We start from the raw sequence: 18333 nt of genomic DNA on the forward strand, positions 1-18333 counted from the left end.
ACAAGAGGTGGAAAAATTGGGAGGAAGAAGTTGAGGGTAAAACTGAAATGTGGTCTGAACAATAAAATGGTGCATATAAAATGGTAGACGGAACCGAAATCGTTGGAGAAGAACAGAACACGTACGAAAGGGGAGGATGTCATCCACATCTCTGCTACCTATCAATGGAGCCCTCCTCTTCACTCAAAGCTCATCGTTTCCCAATCACCATCGTCCCTCTGCGCCTCTCTACAAGTAAGTCCAATCCTTTCTCTTGCTTACCTCTTTCCTATCTCGATCCAATTCTCCGACTTTCTTCACTTCTGCCCGCTGATTTCGTGGAAAACCAAACGAGTTTTAAACTCTCACACCCACTTTTGTATTACTCCAACAACTGGAATTACCTGCTCGTTTCTTTAGCTTTGTGCAATTTATGTTTGGTTGCTGAGAAAATGAGAAATAAAATTTTAAAAAAAATGTCTTCGAGATTTATGTTTCATTTGTGATGTTTTGGCAGTTATTTTGTTAAGAAATATTGGCTGATATTGCAACAGTGTGGTGCTTAATACAAATAAATATCCCAAGAATTACGTGACAGAAAATTTTAATTGATGAAAATATGATGAATTGGTCATAATACACATATGATATACCCCATTATCCTTTTCTGGTACAAGGGTAAGTTTCTAATTTAGACTGCCCCGTTAACCTTTTTGTGGTAGGCTGAAATGATTTTGGTTTTCTGGTTGTGTATGTTTTTGTACATCAGAATCATAGTTGCGCATTGGAGATGCAATAATCTGATTTCTTGAGTGATTTTCTGAGTTTCGTAAAGTCGAAGATTGTAATTTACAGGCTTGAATGGTGCATTTGGGGAGTTATTAAAACTTTTGTTTGAGCAGTGTTAGTAATCAAAGAGTGTCGACGGAGAATAATGATATTTCTATGCATTATGCAATCTATCACTTAAATTCTGGCTCAACTTGACGTGGCTCAGAAAGAACGCCCATATTCTGTAGCAATACAAGTGAAACCCATTGAGAAGGTGAACATGAACATAAATTGGATTGAGCACAAGAATAACAATTTATTGTTTGAGGTCATTAAGATGGTCTTCTCCATGACTGTATGGTAATCTGTTCAGTTGTAATTATAGTAGTTATTGCTTTGCTGATGGATTCTTATATAATTTAGAACTTTTATTATCCAAGCTTCTAAGCTTGTTTCTTGCTTATAATTTTTTGCAAAATTTTATTTGTTTTGCAGTTGGGGTTGGAGAAGACACCAAGGTGGAAGTGTAGTTGCTTACAGAACCAATGGCAGTGCTCTTCAATTGTTGGCCAATCCTAATGTATGAATCAACCCCAAGGATTCCACATGTATAACACCAATGTATTGGTTTGAATATGGTCAAAGATATTTTAGGTATGTAGTTGGTCCGAATGTCTAGACATTAGATACGGATGCTCGTAGTTCATTGTTTTCCTAGTTAATAATGCATCATCAGTTTCTGGAACCTTCATATCAAGTATAACAGCAGAAACCACAGTCCTAAAAGTTTTAAAACTGATTGCATTTGGGTCGGGGTTTGAGACTTTTAAGTGCAGTTTGATCAATTGCTTAAATTTCCAGTCTTGTTTGAGTGTTCTACTTTCGTCTAACAATAATCTGTAGAAATTAAATTAAGGGAATCATCAACCAACTTGTGTGTGCTTGCTTGCTATGCATCCTCATAAGTTAAGGAGGTTCCAGCAGGGATGTTCACTCTTGTATACTGTAGTTGCCCGTTACCTCCTGAACATAGGCAATCAATATCAGTTAGTGGCAAGCCGCATGCGGGGATGTTGAGTTCAAACAAGTTAGTCAGTCTATGACTTACTGGAAGGGCTTTCCTTGAATATCATCTAGATTTGGTCTACAATTAATAAAGACTTTTATTGTAAAATACTTCAATATATTCCGAATCTTACAAAAATTGTTTCAAACTTCTCTTGTTAAATCCAATTCAATTAGAAGTCGATGAAGTTGCATCTTTCACTTTTCATTTTATGCACCGTCGCCAATCTTATTACATGATCAAATTGAAGCTATATGGTGAAAGTTATTTTTCCTGGTTCCATTTCTTCCTTCTCTTGGTAATTAACTTACAGTTGATAAAAAGAGAATTCATGTGTTTTCTTTCTTTCTTTTCCCTTTTTTTTTTTTTTCCTTTCTTTCTTTCTGATTGAACTTGATTTGTATTTTCTTTCGGTACAGGTTTCTTCGAAGAAAGGAGCATCAAATAATGAAGTGATAATGGTTGATCCTTTGGAAGCCAAGCGGTTGGCTGCCAAGCAAATGGAAGAAATTAAAGCAAAAGAGAAATACAAGGTTAAGGAATTGCATGCTTTGTTAAGATAGCGAGTATGAAAATGACTTGTCCAACAAACTTCTGTATTAAAGTTATATCCAGATTCATGTACAATTCATATATTTCAGTATCCTCTAGCTAATATTGATTTCTTTTAAAACAAGAGTTGGTTCCTTGATGAGGCCCCAATCCTTATTTTCATTTCTTTTCTGTTGCTAATGTATCACAAAATGCAAGATAACTGGGGTCAGCTGATGTCATATTTCAAGCTTTCTTATGATTACATATCATACATAGAAGTTATTCATTTCTAAAAATATTGTCGTGATTACAGAGAAAGCGTCAAATTGAAGCAATTAATGGTGCATGGGCAATGATTGGTCTTACAGCAGGCTTGCTAATTGAAGCTCAAACTGGAAAAAGCATTCCGACCCAGGTTAACTTACTTTCCTAGCTTTTGAGTGCTCATGTAACATGGTGTTCAACTGTCACACACCCACACACATATGCCACACCAGTTCATTGGCCGATAATTTAACCTCTGCCACTTCACTGGATTCCTTCTATTGTGGGCTTTGATTGAAATCTCTTCTCTTCAGTTGGTTGACTACTGGAGTGTCATTGTTGACATTTTCATGCCTGAAACCTTTTCCCTTCAGTTGGTTGGCTACTGGAGGGCTATTGTCGACATGTTCATGCGATAGAGATGATTTTGGTGCATGGTTGAAGAATTGCAGATTAATTCTTGTATTATTCTTTCAAATCCTATGAATTCGTTGTTTTAAATAATCGTTGCATCTGCTAACATATTGTGTAACATATATGTTGTACTTATAACTCAGCTTCTGTGCCGACCTGTTTGTAATTCACTATGGCATTCTTTTCACGTGGACTTCATTACGCATGTGTACTGCATAATGTGTAAAATGATATTGTAAATAGGCTGTCCATCATTGAAGGATGAAGCTGGATGCATAGCTATATGCTTTTCAATCACTTTATATAAGTATGGACCAAAAGAGGGTTAGACGAGAGATCATAGGCATAGGCTGATAGATTTTAAAGAAGCCTTTGGCGTGTAAACCGCTAGGATAAGGTGTCTTGGATGTATTTCTTACTAGTGTATGTTTACTCCACTCCAGCCCTAGAATAAATAGCTTAAGTTGCATGCTTGCTGGGAACGGGCACTTGTTATGAACTCATGGCTTAAAAGATGAAGAAGCTGATGGAGGAGTGGACCGGCATCTAGTAGAAGAGATCAAAGTTTTACGGAATTGTTTTCGAAGTTTTGGTTGTCAATGGCAGCTGAGAACGGCAAACAAGGTAGCACACTCGCTCAACGCTTAGTTGTAACGAGCACAGGACTTGGATGGAGGAGGCTGCTCCACGGCTAGAGCCAATTTTGGAAGATGATTTGGATGACAGAAGTGTATAATTTCCAACAATAGCAGGCGGCAAGCTTTTCCTGGTGGTGGTTCATTACTGATGAAGAATGACCATCCCGGTGAGAGGTGTATGATTGTTTGTTTGCTATTGTTGTTTCTTTCCTCGTCTCTCTCGTTCAAGTAGTATAATTGCCTATGTTATGAAAGGAAATCATTCGTTATTGATAAAAATAATAAATAAATAAACATTGTGCATAAAATTATTTCTTATGAAATAGAAAAATAACTAAATCCACTGTTAATTCATCTCACGAAAAGATTTTTACAAATTATCGTTCTAAAATATTTTGAGAGAGGCGAACATAACAATTGATGCAATGGCTAAACTTGGACATCAATATCCTAGTAATTGTATTTCGTTTTTATTGTTTTTGTGTGTACATTTTTCTAGTTCTATTGCAGGTACATGTACTATGACTAAAGTCTGTTAAGATCCCTAAAAGTTTGTGTTTGTAGTGGCTCCTTGTAAGGGTGAGCACCGTTAGGTACAGTCTATCTCATCACCCAAATTTGAAACCTTAACTAAATATTGCACCGAATCTAGTTCAATCCAAAAATAGAAAAATCTACCAAAAAAAAAAAAAGTTAAAAAAAAAAAAAAAGTTAAAAAAAAAAAAAAAAACCCAAACCAAGTGAACCAAACCGGCTCAGTTTTTTGGTTCTGTTCAATTGGTTTTTTGTTTTAGCAGCCTCGATCTTAAGCTTTCTTCTGTTTCACAACTTCAATGTTTTTTGACGCTACTGAACCATTGTCCTCGGCAAAATATGGTGGGTATAAAGGTGGAGGTGGGTACATGTGTTGGAAGTATGGCCATAAAGTCGCTCATACTTTTGAAATACTTATGAGCAATGTTTATTGTTAATCATTACTTGATGTATTATGTGTTTACTGAATAATAGAATATAATCAACCTAAGAGACGGTGATATAAGAATGTTAGATCAAAGAGACCTATCTCTTATATTTGAAGGAAAATTTTGGTCATTCTAAGCTCATTTGAGTAACAAAAATATTACATTTAACAATTAAATAGCGGAAGCTAAAGCATATGCACTCAAAATAAAACTTTACCCAAGAAATTCAAAGCCTAGTAGTGTGGTGAACCAAAGACCAAACTCAAATTCACAGAAAAAGAGTTGATAATTTTTTTTATACCTTTGTAGATTCCTCTTTGTATAAGCAAAGGGTAATCACTCAAAGAGAGGGCCTTCATTCCTTGCTTCTTTACTTCATGGGTTTCTTGGAGTTGTGGATGGATGAATGGATTCTCCAAGTTCCCAAGAGAAGGAACCTCTAACATCTCCACACTAAGGAAGGATTTGAAGAAGAGGTGAGTGGGTAAGGGAGAGATGGATACTAGTATCCTCCCCCTTAGGGTCGGCCTCCTAGAGAGAAAGAGGGAGTTGTATTTTTCCTTCTTTCCTCATAGAAAACCTAATGAGGTTTGTGTTATAATCCCCTTTATATAACTACCCACATTTGAGTGGCGTAAGTGAAACCAAACCAAACTTTCTCTTATGGCGGGCCATGCTAAGTCATTAGGCTTTTGTGCCCTTTGTGTTTAAGCTGTCATACAAAAGTTAATGATTCCAATTCTGGGCGACAAAACTTTAAATTCCTAACTTGTTGGAATATCGACACACCACAATCCCAATAACACAAGTTACGAGGTTGTGATGTACTGGACGACACTAAATTGACTATATGACCCCATCCGGAGATGACGTCACAAGCTAACTCAACGATGAAGCCATAGTAAGATATTTATGATGTGCAAGAATTTGAACCAAAAGGTGTTCATTGAAAATAATAAATCCAAAGTTACTTCATAAGTACTTATCATCCTCCCCACTTGGGGACACAAATTATCTCGGGTTTAACCCCGTTATTAATCACATCAGATTAGAGCAGCCAGAAGTTTCACACAACAATAAACACAAAGTGCAGTGCTATGCATAATCAAAAGTACGATCATGCATACATTATTACAACTAAGATAAAACTGCAATAAATGAGCCATCACTCAAAGTCCAGAGGATGGAAGCCTTACTGCTACGCCCACTCGTCCCCATCGGTGTTCTCCTTAGTCTCGTTACATCCTGAAGGAGTCGATAAAACAAAATGTGAGTGGACTACTTTTATCACAGTTATAAAATCATCATGAAACATAAAAACTCCTGTTTTGAAAACATATATAGTGAAAAACTATATAATACAATACTACCATAATAGAAAAGTTTGTTCATCAATATCAACGAAAAACCATCAAGTTAAGTTCAGAAATCATAATTTCCATCAATCAATCATGCTAGCATCCACTAACATAAGTATAACAAGCATGAAATATACTAGCATCAACTAGTTAGTCTCTATACCGGTAATGATCATCAACCCTAGTGTCCACTAGGACAAATAAAACTTGCAAACAAATCTATGACCAAAGATATCTATACAACTCATCACATGATGACAATGTGGTGAAAATAGATCATGAATGATCTAAAGATATTATCAATATCATCACAAATCTCATCTGAGACTAACACAATAACATGCATCCACATATTAAGCATTAAAGCGTATACGTAAATATATAACGTTAAAAAAATTGGTTTTTCGAAAGGGTCCACTCACAAGTAAGCAGAGCGTCCCTTGCAATTAGGCTCATTGCCTATATCCTTCCGATCCTCAATCAATCAGGTGAATGTCAATATAAGCTAAGATAAGCTTAAATCATCATTTTAATGGAACATAGTCCAATTCAACCATTTAGGCTTCGAATTTGCACAAACGGAGGGTACCACGTGAATTAGAACACCGAAAAATCTAAGGTTAGGTCTCGGGTTTGTCACATGCCACTGCATGCACCACCGCAGTGGTGACATGCACCGGAAAACACGCACCGCTGTGGGTCGGCAACAGCTGGCAAGCGCGTTGCCGTGGGCAAGTAGACGTCACACTCGTCGTCCCCGGTGCCACGTGCAAGTGCAGTGAAGATTTAAACAGGGATAACAAAACATACCTGCTTCGTTAGTAGATTCCGTTAGAGTTAACAGAATCTCAATTCCTGCAATTAAAACTAACGGTAATCATCGTCGGTGGCCGTGTACCGTCACCGGAGCCTCACCGAAAACTACAAAATTGCACCAAGAGATTGCAGAGGGTGATTCCAATCCCAAATTTCACACATTTCACTTCTGAACTAATAGAAAACATCAATTAGAAGCTTAGGAACTTACATTGAATCGATTTAAGAGGAATAGGGTTCGAATCCACCTCAGATTCAACGAATTTCCCTCGAAAAACCTCACTGGATTCTAGAAATGGAAATCAGTGTGCATGCATGTCAAACTCAACCAATTCAAACCAACAATAACATGCATGAAGGTATCTAAATACCTAGGATTGATTGGAGGTGTTCCCGAGCGCTATAAATCACAAACTCGCCGGAGTTTGCACAGGAAAGATGATTGGAATCTGGGAAATTGCACTGAGAAGCATGCAGAGGTTTAGAACCACAAGAATAGGTATAACTTCATCAATTGCAGTTCTAAACAAGAAGGAACTAATATAAGAGCACTGCAAAAACCTAATCAACCTTGAACTCGACGACAATCTCGCCGGAGTTCGAAGCTGAGCTTAGGCATGCAAATGCAAAGTGGCATAGGGTATGAACTTGAGTTCAAACTCGAAGAAATATTTAATTCCAACATAGCTAAAAGCCTAGAAAGAAACTACAATGAAGGAATTTCACTTGAGATTGAGGGCTAGAGCTCGAAGCTCACGACTTCCATGGAAGGTCATTGTCTAGTGCCTTGATGGCACATGCAAGGGTATAGGCTAGTTCCTCGAGTCACAAGGATTCCAAATATCAAGTGTTTGAGTTCGATTTGTGAGAGGGTTGAAAGGAGAGTTCGAGACTTATAGAGAATGTGAGATATGATTTCAACTGAAGGAGAAAAGAGAGGGACGGAGAGTAATGCAATCCCACTCAAACCCATTAAGAAAAATTACAAAATTGCCCCCCCTCCCCCCCCCCCCACTGATTGTTAAAATTACAAGTAGGCCCTCAAGGTCTTGATTCGTAAATCAACTTCAACGTAAAACTTGCGTACGAAAATAAAGATTATGAAACTTAAGAAAGTACAAGGATATTATTCTCAAGTTGAGGCTCCATAAGTAATCAAGACACCTACTCAGGGTCAAAATACTCATTTCCCACGTCTTGGGTTATAAAACAATATTTTAAGGTATGGGTTATAACAAAATATAGAGTCAGACTTCTCTTTGAAAGTAAGTAAACTTATATTAAATGAAAGGAAACTGAAAAGGAAAAAATATGAAGTTAATAAGAAGCTTTGAATTGCTCTCGGAATTTCTTGATTAAATTCATTCAACTACAATGGTTATGTCTTCCTCAAAAGGATCTTCTCACTCCATTCTTAAGTCATCAATTGAAGGGAGATGAGTATCTTTGTTAGGATCATCATCCAATAGAGATGGTTCAAAGAGGTTCGAATTCTCGATATTGATGACCAAATACATATGCATGTATAGTGGTAGATTGAGCCGGAAGATATTATCACCAATTTGTTTAATGATTTTGAATGGTCCATAGCAAATAGACTTGAGTTTCTTTCCTTCTCCTTGTAGCCGGTTTTTACCAAGGTTTAACTATACTAGGTGACATTCACCTAGTATAGTTACCCGCACCTAGGAGCTTATACTACTGACAAACTCGAACCTTTTTCCAAAGAATGTGTTTTGTAGGTTATAGTTTCCAATACAAAGGATACCAGTGCCTTTATCCCAAGACCAATCAGATTTTTATATCTATGTCATCTTTGACGAATCCAATTTTCCACTTGCATCCATTATTGCCCTTGTAGCCTAGTCTCCTGCTGTGACTCGTCTCTTGAAGCCCACTCAATTCCCTGTCGTGTCTTGCAGCCCAGCTTATGACTACTGATAGAGAATTTACCACACACGCAAACGGGTTAAAAACTCCTATATTACTTGCAAGAATGACAAGGTTGTTGTAGTATAAACGGTTCTCGCAAGGTCGTTCTCCACAGGGATTATTAAATAATTCGAAACAAACTAAATTCCAATTAATTACTGTAAAGCAGAAAGTTGAGATGATTGGTTTTATAACCTACTTAAATTAAAACGAATTTAATTAATAAAAATAAACTAATATGCAATATTAAAGATGAAAGGAAAATTAAACTGTTTTGGAAAAAATCAAATTAAGAAAACACTAGAGTTCCACCATCACCTTGCAATCCTATGTATTTTTATCAACTACTTATGATCTACACATGCCACTTTGAAGGTTAGGTTTTTCTAATTTATATTCTACTTGGAACCTCCAACATAGAACGTATATCTAACATGCAACCCGTCCGGACGTTCGGATCAAATCTGAACATGAGAGACTCATTATGCTTTATAAAAACCCTTTGAAAAACCATGCAACCCTTAAGACGTGGTGTTCATCTTAAGTGAAATTACAATCATTAATCACAAGAAGCCAGCATCAATTTCAGGGAACCTTCCGACCAAAATTGCATCAAATTACTTTTCTAAAGATCATAATGGTGATCAAGCATTAAGACAATTAGATAGTTTTAATCACGGTGATCAATAATTCAAAGTATGCATGCAATCAATCATAAGCAATTAAATAAAAATCACATATTCATGCTAAGGCTTACGGCTTCACCCTAGCAAAAGGAATTAGTTACGCATATTCATAATTGAAATCATAGAACATATTATTAAGAATAAAAGGAATGAAAACACCTTAAAGTAGAAAATCTCCAAGAACCCTAGCCAAGTTCTCTGTCTCCCAAAAGTTGCATAAAAGAAAAGCCTCCCTCCAAGATTTAGAACGGCTGACCCTTTTAATATCTCCCTCAAGCCAACCACAAAAACCCTAACCCTCAGGTATTTTATTCCCACTAAGAAACTAAATAATAATAAAATAAAATAGAAAATAAAGCCTAATTAAACTAGGAAAAACTGCACAGAAACTGTTCAGCCCCGTTTTAGCCTCAAATCTTCTTCAAATCCGGCCCAAGATAGCTTGTTTTAAAGATAAGAACATTCTGAACACATCTCCAGAAGGCCACAAACCCATCCGAGGTCATCTTGGACTCCAAAAATGCAATTCAAGCCCGAAACGTCACTATTCCAGCACTGCACATTGCTCCTTTATTTTATTGCCAGAAAATCATCGCTTGGTAGAAAAATCTGATATTTTGACACGATCAAGCTAAGTGACTCACGAACGTCCTCCAATTGAAATTACTCCAAAATTCGTCCATTTGACCATGTTTTGCTCCAGAGGAAGTCGAAAATCCTATATTGGAAATATAATTCAAAGTATCAAAATTCTTCCAAATTATTAACCAAAATATACTAAGAATAGGGTTAAATATATAATATAAAATATACTCATCAACTACTCATGCTGCTCCTAACTTGTCACTTGGCCCCGCCCATGATTCCTCAAGTTTCTCTCTCGTTGCCATCCCAACCCCAAGTTCACTCCCGGGCCCCCTTGTCTCTTTTGTGTTGCCACAATTAGGCGTATCTATTAGTGGACCTCAACCCATGCTGCTGCCTTTCTACCTATATTGCATGCTCCACCAGCTGCTATGCAACCCACATTTTCCCAAGCTGAGTCTTCCTCAACCCATCCAATGAAAACTCGCTCGCATACAGGCCATTCTAAGCCCAAACAATTCACCGATGGTACTGTTCGCTATCCTCTTCCACATGTTCTCACTGCCTCTGTTTTGGACGCTATTGAGCCCACGTACTTTACTTAAGCATCTCGTCTCTCAGAATGCGTTCCTCTATGACAAAGGAATTTAATACTTTACTTAAAAATGGTATGTGGTCCCTTGTTTCCTCTCATCCTTCTCAAAATTTGGTTGGTTACAAATGGGTCTTTTGTATCAAGCGTAATGCAGATGGTTTTATTGAGCAGTACAAGGCTCGCTTAGTTGCAAAATGTTTTGATCAATAGCATAGGTTCAACTATGATGAGACTTTCAGTCCAGTTGTTAAACCTGCCCACTATTCGCCTTGTCCTCAGTTTAGTTGTCATCTATGGCTGGTCAATTCATCAATTAGATGTCAAAATGCATTATAGATACCTATAAGAGGATGTATTTATGGTCAAACCGCTGGGGTTTGTTGATCTTCAACTCCCTCATCATGTTTGTAAGTTACAAAAGGTGTTTTATGGTCTCAAACAAGCTCCTCAAGCATGGTTTTAGCGCTTCAGCAATTTTATCCTTCACCAGGGCTTCGATTACCAATCCCTCCTTATTTACTTTTCATCGTGGTACGATTCATCTCATCTTATTACTTTACATGGATGACATTATTTTAACTGGGAATGATTATGTGGCTCTTCGATGTTTTATGGATTTTTTGGGACATGAATTTGAGATTAAAGATCTTGGTCATCTTCACTGTTTTTTGGGTATTGAGGTTCGTCCTATGACAGTTGGTCTTTACTTGTCTCAAACTAAGTACACTCTTAACTTATTGAAATAGACATATATAATTGGTTGTAAACCATCTAACATGCCTATTGCTTCTCGTGCTCAACTATCCAATCAAGACGACACATTGTTGTCCGGATCCCACTGAATTTCAGCATCTGTTGGGTTCCCTACAATTGCTCACCTTGACTCGTCCGAACATTGCATATGTCGTCAATCATATTTCTCAGTTCATGTCCCGCCCTACTCATACTCATCTTATTGATGCTAAACTCATTCTCTGGTACGTTAAAGGTATTCTTGATCATGGGATTTCTTTTCGTCACTCATTTGGTCCTCCATTACTTTGTGGCTATTTGGATGCGAATTGGGCTGGTTGTTTGGATACTCGTCATTCTACTTCAGGTTTTCTCATTTTTCATGGGTGTAATACCCTGAATATTTTAAAAATGATGTGGATATTCATTTTATTATTTATGTGGAGGAAAATAAAAAATAGATCAATATTTGGTTATGAAATTCGAATGGGGAAAATGTGAAATTCTGCTTCTGAATTTTATTATTATTTATGTCGTATAATTTTTCGTTAAGTGAAAATTGACAAAAAAGCCCTAGTGGGCTAAACAAGATTCTTTGTGGACATACTTGATATTTGCATAATTTTTCAAATTTCTTTGCATATCTGGATAGTACGTGTCGATACGAGCGCGTAAGTGCAAACAGATCTTAATTCCAAGTTAGAACGGAAAAGTTACGAGCCACAGAAGTAGTGAGACCTTTTAGACACGTGGACTTACTATTAGTAGTGAGTCTATAATTAGTCAAAATTAGGTGGTTTCCGGGAAACCTGGTCCATAAGCCCAAAAACCCAGAAAATCAACCCAAACGGACCCTCGCGATCCATGAACTTCCGATGACTATTCCGGCCAACTCTGGTGGAATTTTTCGACGCCACCACCACCATCTTAAAGCTCTCACTCCCCACTACAAAACCCACACAAGAGCCATCTTGATTGACCACCGTACATGGCGGTACGAGGCTACAAAAACCGACGAAAATCAACAGTTCTTTGGGCCACCCTTTTCATTTTTCTGGTGAATCGGCAAAGCGAGGGCTGATGCCACCACTTGGGTTTTGTAGCCCATCATCCCAGGAGTAAATCCCGACCAGCTTTGACCCCGTTAGACCATTGTAGGCGACGAATTGATGCCGAGAAGCTTTAGGCACCCGTCGGTTTTATTGGAAAAATTGACCTTCTTCCGTCTACTTTTGGACTTCGTGGCAAGTATAAAACTTGTTCCTCTTGTTGTGCTCTATTTTCCTGTAAAATTTGGTAATTTTTTGAGTTCGTTGGAAAACTAGGTTTCCGTTTACCGAAACCGCGCGGAGCCAGAGGGATGATACTGTCTTTTTAGGCTAATTTTGATATTCTGAATCCATGTATGATATCCATTTGTTGTGATTCATTTGTTTGAACCTAGTTTCGTGATTGGTAGTCACTTGAATGATTTAGAAAATGGATTAACGTTGTGTTGGCGAACTACGACTGGCTTGATCCCTTCGTAGGGTACGTAAGCGGTCTAACGAGAAGATTAGATGCAGCCATAAAATAACCCAAAGTTAAATTGTTCTTGATTTTTTTTTTAAGGAAAGAAATTTATTATGGTTAATAGTGTAGAGATTAACCATGACTTTATTTTGGCCTATCACCGGATTTAACTTCCAAATAAGAATTTTTGGTCGTTACAATGGGCTTGTTTAGGCAAAGATTTCTCTGGAGAAGGTTCCCCGGACCTCAGCACAGCTCCCCAAGGGATTGGCACTTTGGATGTGTAGTCGGGCTCTTACTTGTTGGTGTGCTACAAGAAGAGAATAAAGTTAGTTCTGAAAGGTGCCTGTGTGGGGGCCTTAGGTGTAGGCCTTGAGGCTCGCAATCAAAACTAACTAAGTACTAGGCGTGCCATTGCTATCTCAGTATAGCAGACGTAGAACAAGTGTGTTTTAATTCGATTACTTACGCCCCAAGTTAATCAAACTTCTTGCTATCAAAGGATTGTCGTAGATAAGTTAAGTTTGCATTAAGTTCTTTTTCTTGCCTTGTAAACAAGGACTTTTGGTTCATGGTCTTGTACGTTCAAATGAAGGGAGTCCAAAGCCCTTTAAGTTATTTGTTTGGTCCTAGATTGCTTTTAATGAAGACATATCCATTAAACTAACCACATCCAGATACAAATAAGACTCTTAAAGTAGGAAAACAAGTGGATATGACTTGAATTCATACTGGAGAATGCATTAAGTAATAGGTCTATTAACTTAGAAAACAAACAAAGAATTTTGGGCAAGATTTCACCTTGTATGGCAAGGTTGAACTTCTTGCAGTTACTTATCCTTGAAATTACAGGGTTTATATGCTAAAAAGGATGGATGGTAAACAAGTTTACACAAGGGAATTGATACTACACCGCTGAGGGAAATAACAGAGCTTTTACACTAGACAAGAGATAGCTTGTTACTAAAATATCTGAGATCTGGGCTAATTACAGCTTTTGGATGTAAATATGGCTTGAGAGCAGAGTTTGGTTGTTGTTTGTTTGATTGGTTGAGTGTCATTGTCTTTAGGGCCTCTTCTTCCTTTTATGGACAAATTAGCCCGACTACTGTAACTTTGCTCTTGCCCGAAAGCATTTAGAGGGTAATGATTCATCGGCTTTTTACTTGGAATGCCACTAGAAAGTGTTATTTGGCTGGTAGTAAGTTAGTCTCCATCACTTGTCACTTCAATGGCAAGCACGTGGCTTGCATCTTGGCTGAGAAGGCTTTAATTTGCCTTTTGGGCTCGGTGCTGGGCTTCGGGCAAGTCCCCTTTAATCTGGCATCCTTGGGCTTTCCTTTATCTAAGCCCAATGTTAAAATATTAACCCAAACAGGGCCTAACTTAATCTCCTGGAGCTCCACCAAACAACCGAATGTCTCTCGATTTACTGCGGAATTTGAATGCAGGGCTTTAGCTCATGCTTGTGCAGAATCTCTTGGGCTTTCTTATGTGCTTTGTGAGCTTCAATTTATGGTTTCTTTTGCCACCTTTTATATTGTGATAATTTGAGTACCACGTACATGGCTACAAACTTGATTTTTCATGCTCAAATGAAGCATATTGAGCTTGATTATCATTTTGTCCGTGAAACAAGTCCAGGGAGTTCTCACGAAGTTTTGTTCATTCCTTTGATCGATCAACCTGAGAATGTTCTCACTAAAGGCCTTTCCAAACCATGTTTTGAATTTTTAAAGTCCAAACTTGTCACTTCGAGACCGCCAATTTTGCTGGGGGCTGTTAATGTAGGATAATTAATATGGGCTAGGTTTTGTAAATCTCTGTGGGCCTAGGTTTACTTGTCCACCAAGTCACTTGACTTGTATATATTTGTAATCTTGTGAATAAATGAAATTAAGAAAGTTATAATTCTACACAATCACCCCATCATCCATTTCTAGATTTATTAGTGTGGATACTCTTAGAGGCTCAACACTTGGGGAGCTTTGCGTGATCCATTATGAAGAGAAAGATTGCAAGCATATGGAATGTGACACACCCCGACCGAGATCGGAGCGTGCTGGCCGTCACACAAAGGTGACGTAGCCATGTGCACGTGCGGAAGCTAAGAAGTAGTAATATAAAAGTACGAATAATTAAAAACTAGCATACAAGTACTAGAATGAGTGCTAGTTAGTGCGATACAAATTCAGAGCAGGTCTATAGCAGTCCAAATAAAACGACAACAGTAGTACGCCCGAAGGCGACCCTACAATGTGGAGTGTCTGTCAGAACGCCGAAAAGCTCACAAGGGAAACCACCGCAACGGCTAAGCAACTAGAACCTGGAGGGGCGCAAAACAAAAGCGTGAGTGGGCAAAAACAATTCTTTCTAAAACCATTTACAAAATACTTTCTAACCCCTCGCCGTAAAACCTGTATACTTCCCAGAAAAATAAACATATATACGTATGTGTAAACATGCAAAACATGCTCAAGGGTATACCAATCATGCTCAAGATATGCCATGCCACAATCTCAAAGTGATATGCAAGTGCCCAGGTATAACCATATCGATATCATGTAATCTAGCAGCCGGAGTCACCTAACGTGACCTGTACGGCTGCATCTAGAGCTCAAATCTCAATCTCAATATCTAAACCTGCCCACGAGTCGGAACCACCTAAAGTGGTCTGTACGACAAGCCTGGGTGTAACATATATATACGCTCTAGTGCTACGATCACGTGAAGGCTGTGCGAATAATCGCGGGTCACCTACGAGTCGGAACCACCTATTGTGGTCTGTACGACAGGCCTATGCACCTAGCTTGGATCCAAGCTGAGCGTATGGTGCGGGAGGTGAACAACACGTGAAGGACTGTGCCCTACTCTGGGCGGGAGCACTAACACCGGGGGTGCAGGTTATGAGCTCTCTAAGCATCTCTAACCACTAATCAATGCAATCGTTAATTAACGCTTACCTGGCACTTACCTATGCCTCCACAGCACCCACATATAAATATGTATATGCATGCCACTACTAATAAATGTGATGATGCATAAACGATAATAATAACATGCATGGCATAAGGCAAATAACCCTTTTTAAATCAATTTCTGGGAATATAAATGTATATAGGTATATATACGGAAAACAAAAGCCCACTCACTGGTATGTAGAAGGGTCGTAGCCCCCCTGTCTCGCGTGTGCACGCTCGTCCTCTGGGTACGTGTCACCTAAATGCGAAACAACTATAAAAACGTTAACTTTAAAGCACATAACCCGTTTCTCGTAATAACTTCTCATACATTGCTCAAAATGGACAAATGAATATACCCACGTGCTCTACACAACCTCAGGATCACAACCATATTTTTAAAATAATTTTTGGACCCCGCACGCGCCCCCACGCGCCAGCACAGGCACGGACCTACGCGCCCCCCACGCGCGGCCACGTGCCAGGCACACTGACGGTGTCAACAGACGCCGTCAGGAATATTCCGTTAAACTGACGGAATATTCCGTCAAATCTAACCGGATACCGTCACTGCCGTTAGGAATATTCCGTCAAACTTGACGGAATATTCCCCTTTCTTCTCCGGCCTACCCTCGCCGGACTCCAGTCGCCGGAAACTGGGAAAAACTTTAAACTTACTAATCTCCTTCGTTTCTCAACCATTTTCTATGATTCTTGGACCAAAAGAAAGCCCTAGACTAGAAGAATCACGTTGGACCACTTTTAAAGGCTAAAAATTACGAAATCTTACCTGTGCAAACAACCAAAACCGGCCGACTTCGAGTAGGACGATCCCGACGTCCAATTTCGTCCAACGAAGCACTCCGAGGCTCCTTGGGACACCACCAAGCTACCTATGAGCTTAGAAATCCCAAAAACTCAACGTATAAATTTTGCATGAACAGTACATAAATCGGGGCTTGTGAATTCGACGTGAAAACGTTGAGGTTCCTACCTGAAAATGGTATGGTTGTGCTCGCCTCGACCTCACGAGTTGAATGGTGTCCTTAGTTTCCTCGATCTGTCACGGTTTGAGGGGTATGTGTGTTGGTCCGTACGTTTTTAGGAAGAAGAAGAAGGATAGAGGACTCGGGAGAGAGAGAAGACAGAGGGAGAGAGAGAAGGATAGTGTCCGTGTGTGTGTGGGAGTGTGTGAGGTTCCAAACACATGCCACAACACAACAAACAACCAAAACGTGACGAAAGCACACTAGGGGTAAAATTGTAATTTCATACGTACATTTCGGTATTTCCGGGACGGGATGTCACAGAATGATCCAATCATCCGGAATGCACATGGCTAGAAATTCAAGTAAGTTAATTTCATCGACTTATTACTTTGGTGCTTTATCAATTGCAACCAACCATATGTGTAATTGAGATAAATATTGTATGTTGTTTATTATTTTCCTCTACGTATTTAATTATTTGAATTAAAGTAATCATGCCCGGAAACCCAACAGTTTATGGCTACCAACAGCATACTGTCACTTCTTATGATCAGGTTTCCACTGCTCTTCAACAGAGATTATATCCTTAAGCAGCTATGCCATAATCTACAAATGGCTTAGGATCGGATGAGAAACTATTTGAACAAGTCATACTGAACACGAGTTCACAATGGGGGATTTTGTTTAATTGAGCCTCCAGCCTAATCGGCAGACCATAATGAAGAAAAATCATTGTCGCAAACTTTCTTCCCGCTATTTTGGAGCCTATAAAATCCTGGAACACATTAGTAAGCTGGCTTACAAGCTGGAGGTGCCCCTATTGCTCGAATCCACCATACATTCAATGTCTCTTTGTTGAAGAAAAAAAGTGCGTGATCATGTCAACTCCTCTACTCAATTACACTGCCACTTCAAGTGGCTAATCAAGTGGCTGGGACTACTTGTCGAGGACGCTACTTGGGAGGACGCTGGTGGCTTCCGGAAGGAGTTGATGGACTCCTAGTCATGAGAGGCCTAAAACATTATAACTATTAGGGTCAAGTCTTTACTATTATCCTCTTGTATTTCTCTTTTGGTTGCTGTGTGTCGTAATCTCCGCCATAATTGGACGTCATAATGTAGGGGCAAGTTTCAATTTCTTTCTTTCTTTCTTCTTTTTTATGTTTTTTTTGTCAAATTTCTTTCTTTCTATCTTGACAACATTACAACATTGAGTGGACGACGACAATCCATGTGTCAAATTAGGTCTTTGGTACAAAATTATATTTTTTTTATCCTTTAGTTGAATTAAAATAATAATCAAAACCCAAAACATCCATTCCTTCCCACTATCATTTGTGATTAGTATACAAAATTCAATTGGGCCCACGTCCATTAATGGAATTTAAATAATATCAGGGATGTAATACAATTGCTAAGATTGGACTATCTATGTATTCTTTTTTACTTTTTACATGTCCTTTTAATTTTCGATTTTTGGACTAGACGAATGAAAGAAAATCAAAAGACATACACTAAAATCAAATGTGTGAAAAGTATA

General features: G+C 38.5%; 1 protein-coding gene across 2 annotated transcripts; it reads left to right on the forward strand.

Annotated features, from left to right (window-relative positions):
• The first annotated feature begins 45 nt into the window (after positions 1 to 45).
• On the forward strand, positions 46 to 3215 carry LOC137731906 (uncharacterized). 2 transcript variants are annotated; one of them, XM_068471163.2, is made up of 5 exons: positions 46 to 234; positions 1246 to 1330; positions 2236 to 2349; positions 2664 to 2765; positions 2989 to 3215. In XM_068471163.2, the coding sequence occupies exons 1-5, from the start codon at positions 137 to 139 to the stop codon at positions 3031 to 3033; spliced, it is 444 nt and encodes a 147-aa protein (XP_068327264.2). In that variant the 5' UTR covers positions 46 to 136; the 3' UTR covers positions 3034 to 3215. The 2 variants fall into 2 exon arrangements, with proteins under 2 accessions (XP_068327264.2, XP_068327263.2); XM_068471162.2 differs by having other exon boundaries at positions 49 to 234; positions 2929 to 3215.
• The last annotated feature ends 15118 nt before the right edge of the window (positions 3216 to 18333 follow it).

This window comes from Pyrus communis, chromosome 16, assembly GCF_041283825.1.
Source record: "Pyrus communis isolate YQ-2024b chromosome 16, ASM4128382v1, whole genome shotgun sequence".
NCBI lineage: Eukaryota > Viridiplantae > Streptophyta > Magnoliopsida > Rosales > Rosaceae > Pyrus > Pyrus communis.

Bases quoted from the DNA above. Each gene is read 5' to 3' on its own strand.
- LOC137731906 (XM_068471162.2), top strand. From the start codon at position 137: ATGTCATCCACATCTCTGCTACCTATCAATGGAGCCCTCCTCTTCACT. The intron at 235-1,245 runs GTAAGTCCAATC...TTTGTTTTGCAG, and splicing joins CCCTCTGCGCCTCTCTACAA to TTGGGGTTGGAGAAGACACC. The intron at 2,350-2,663 runs GTTAAGGAATTG...TCGTGATTACAG, and splicing joins AAGCAAAAGAGAAATACAAG to AGAAAGCGTCAAATTGAAGC.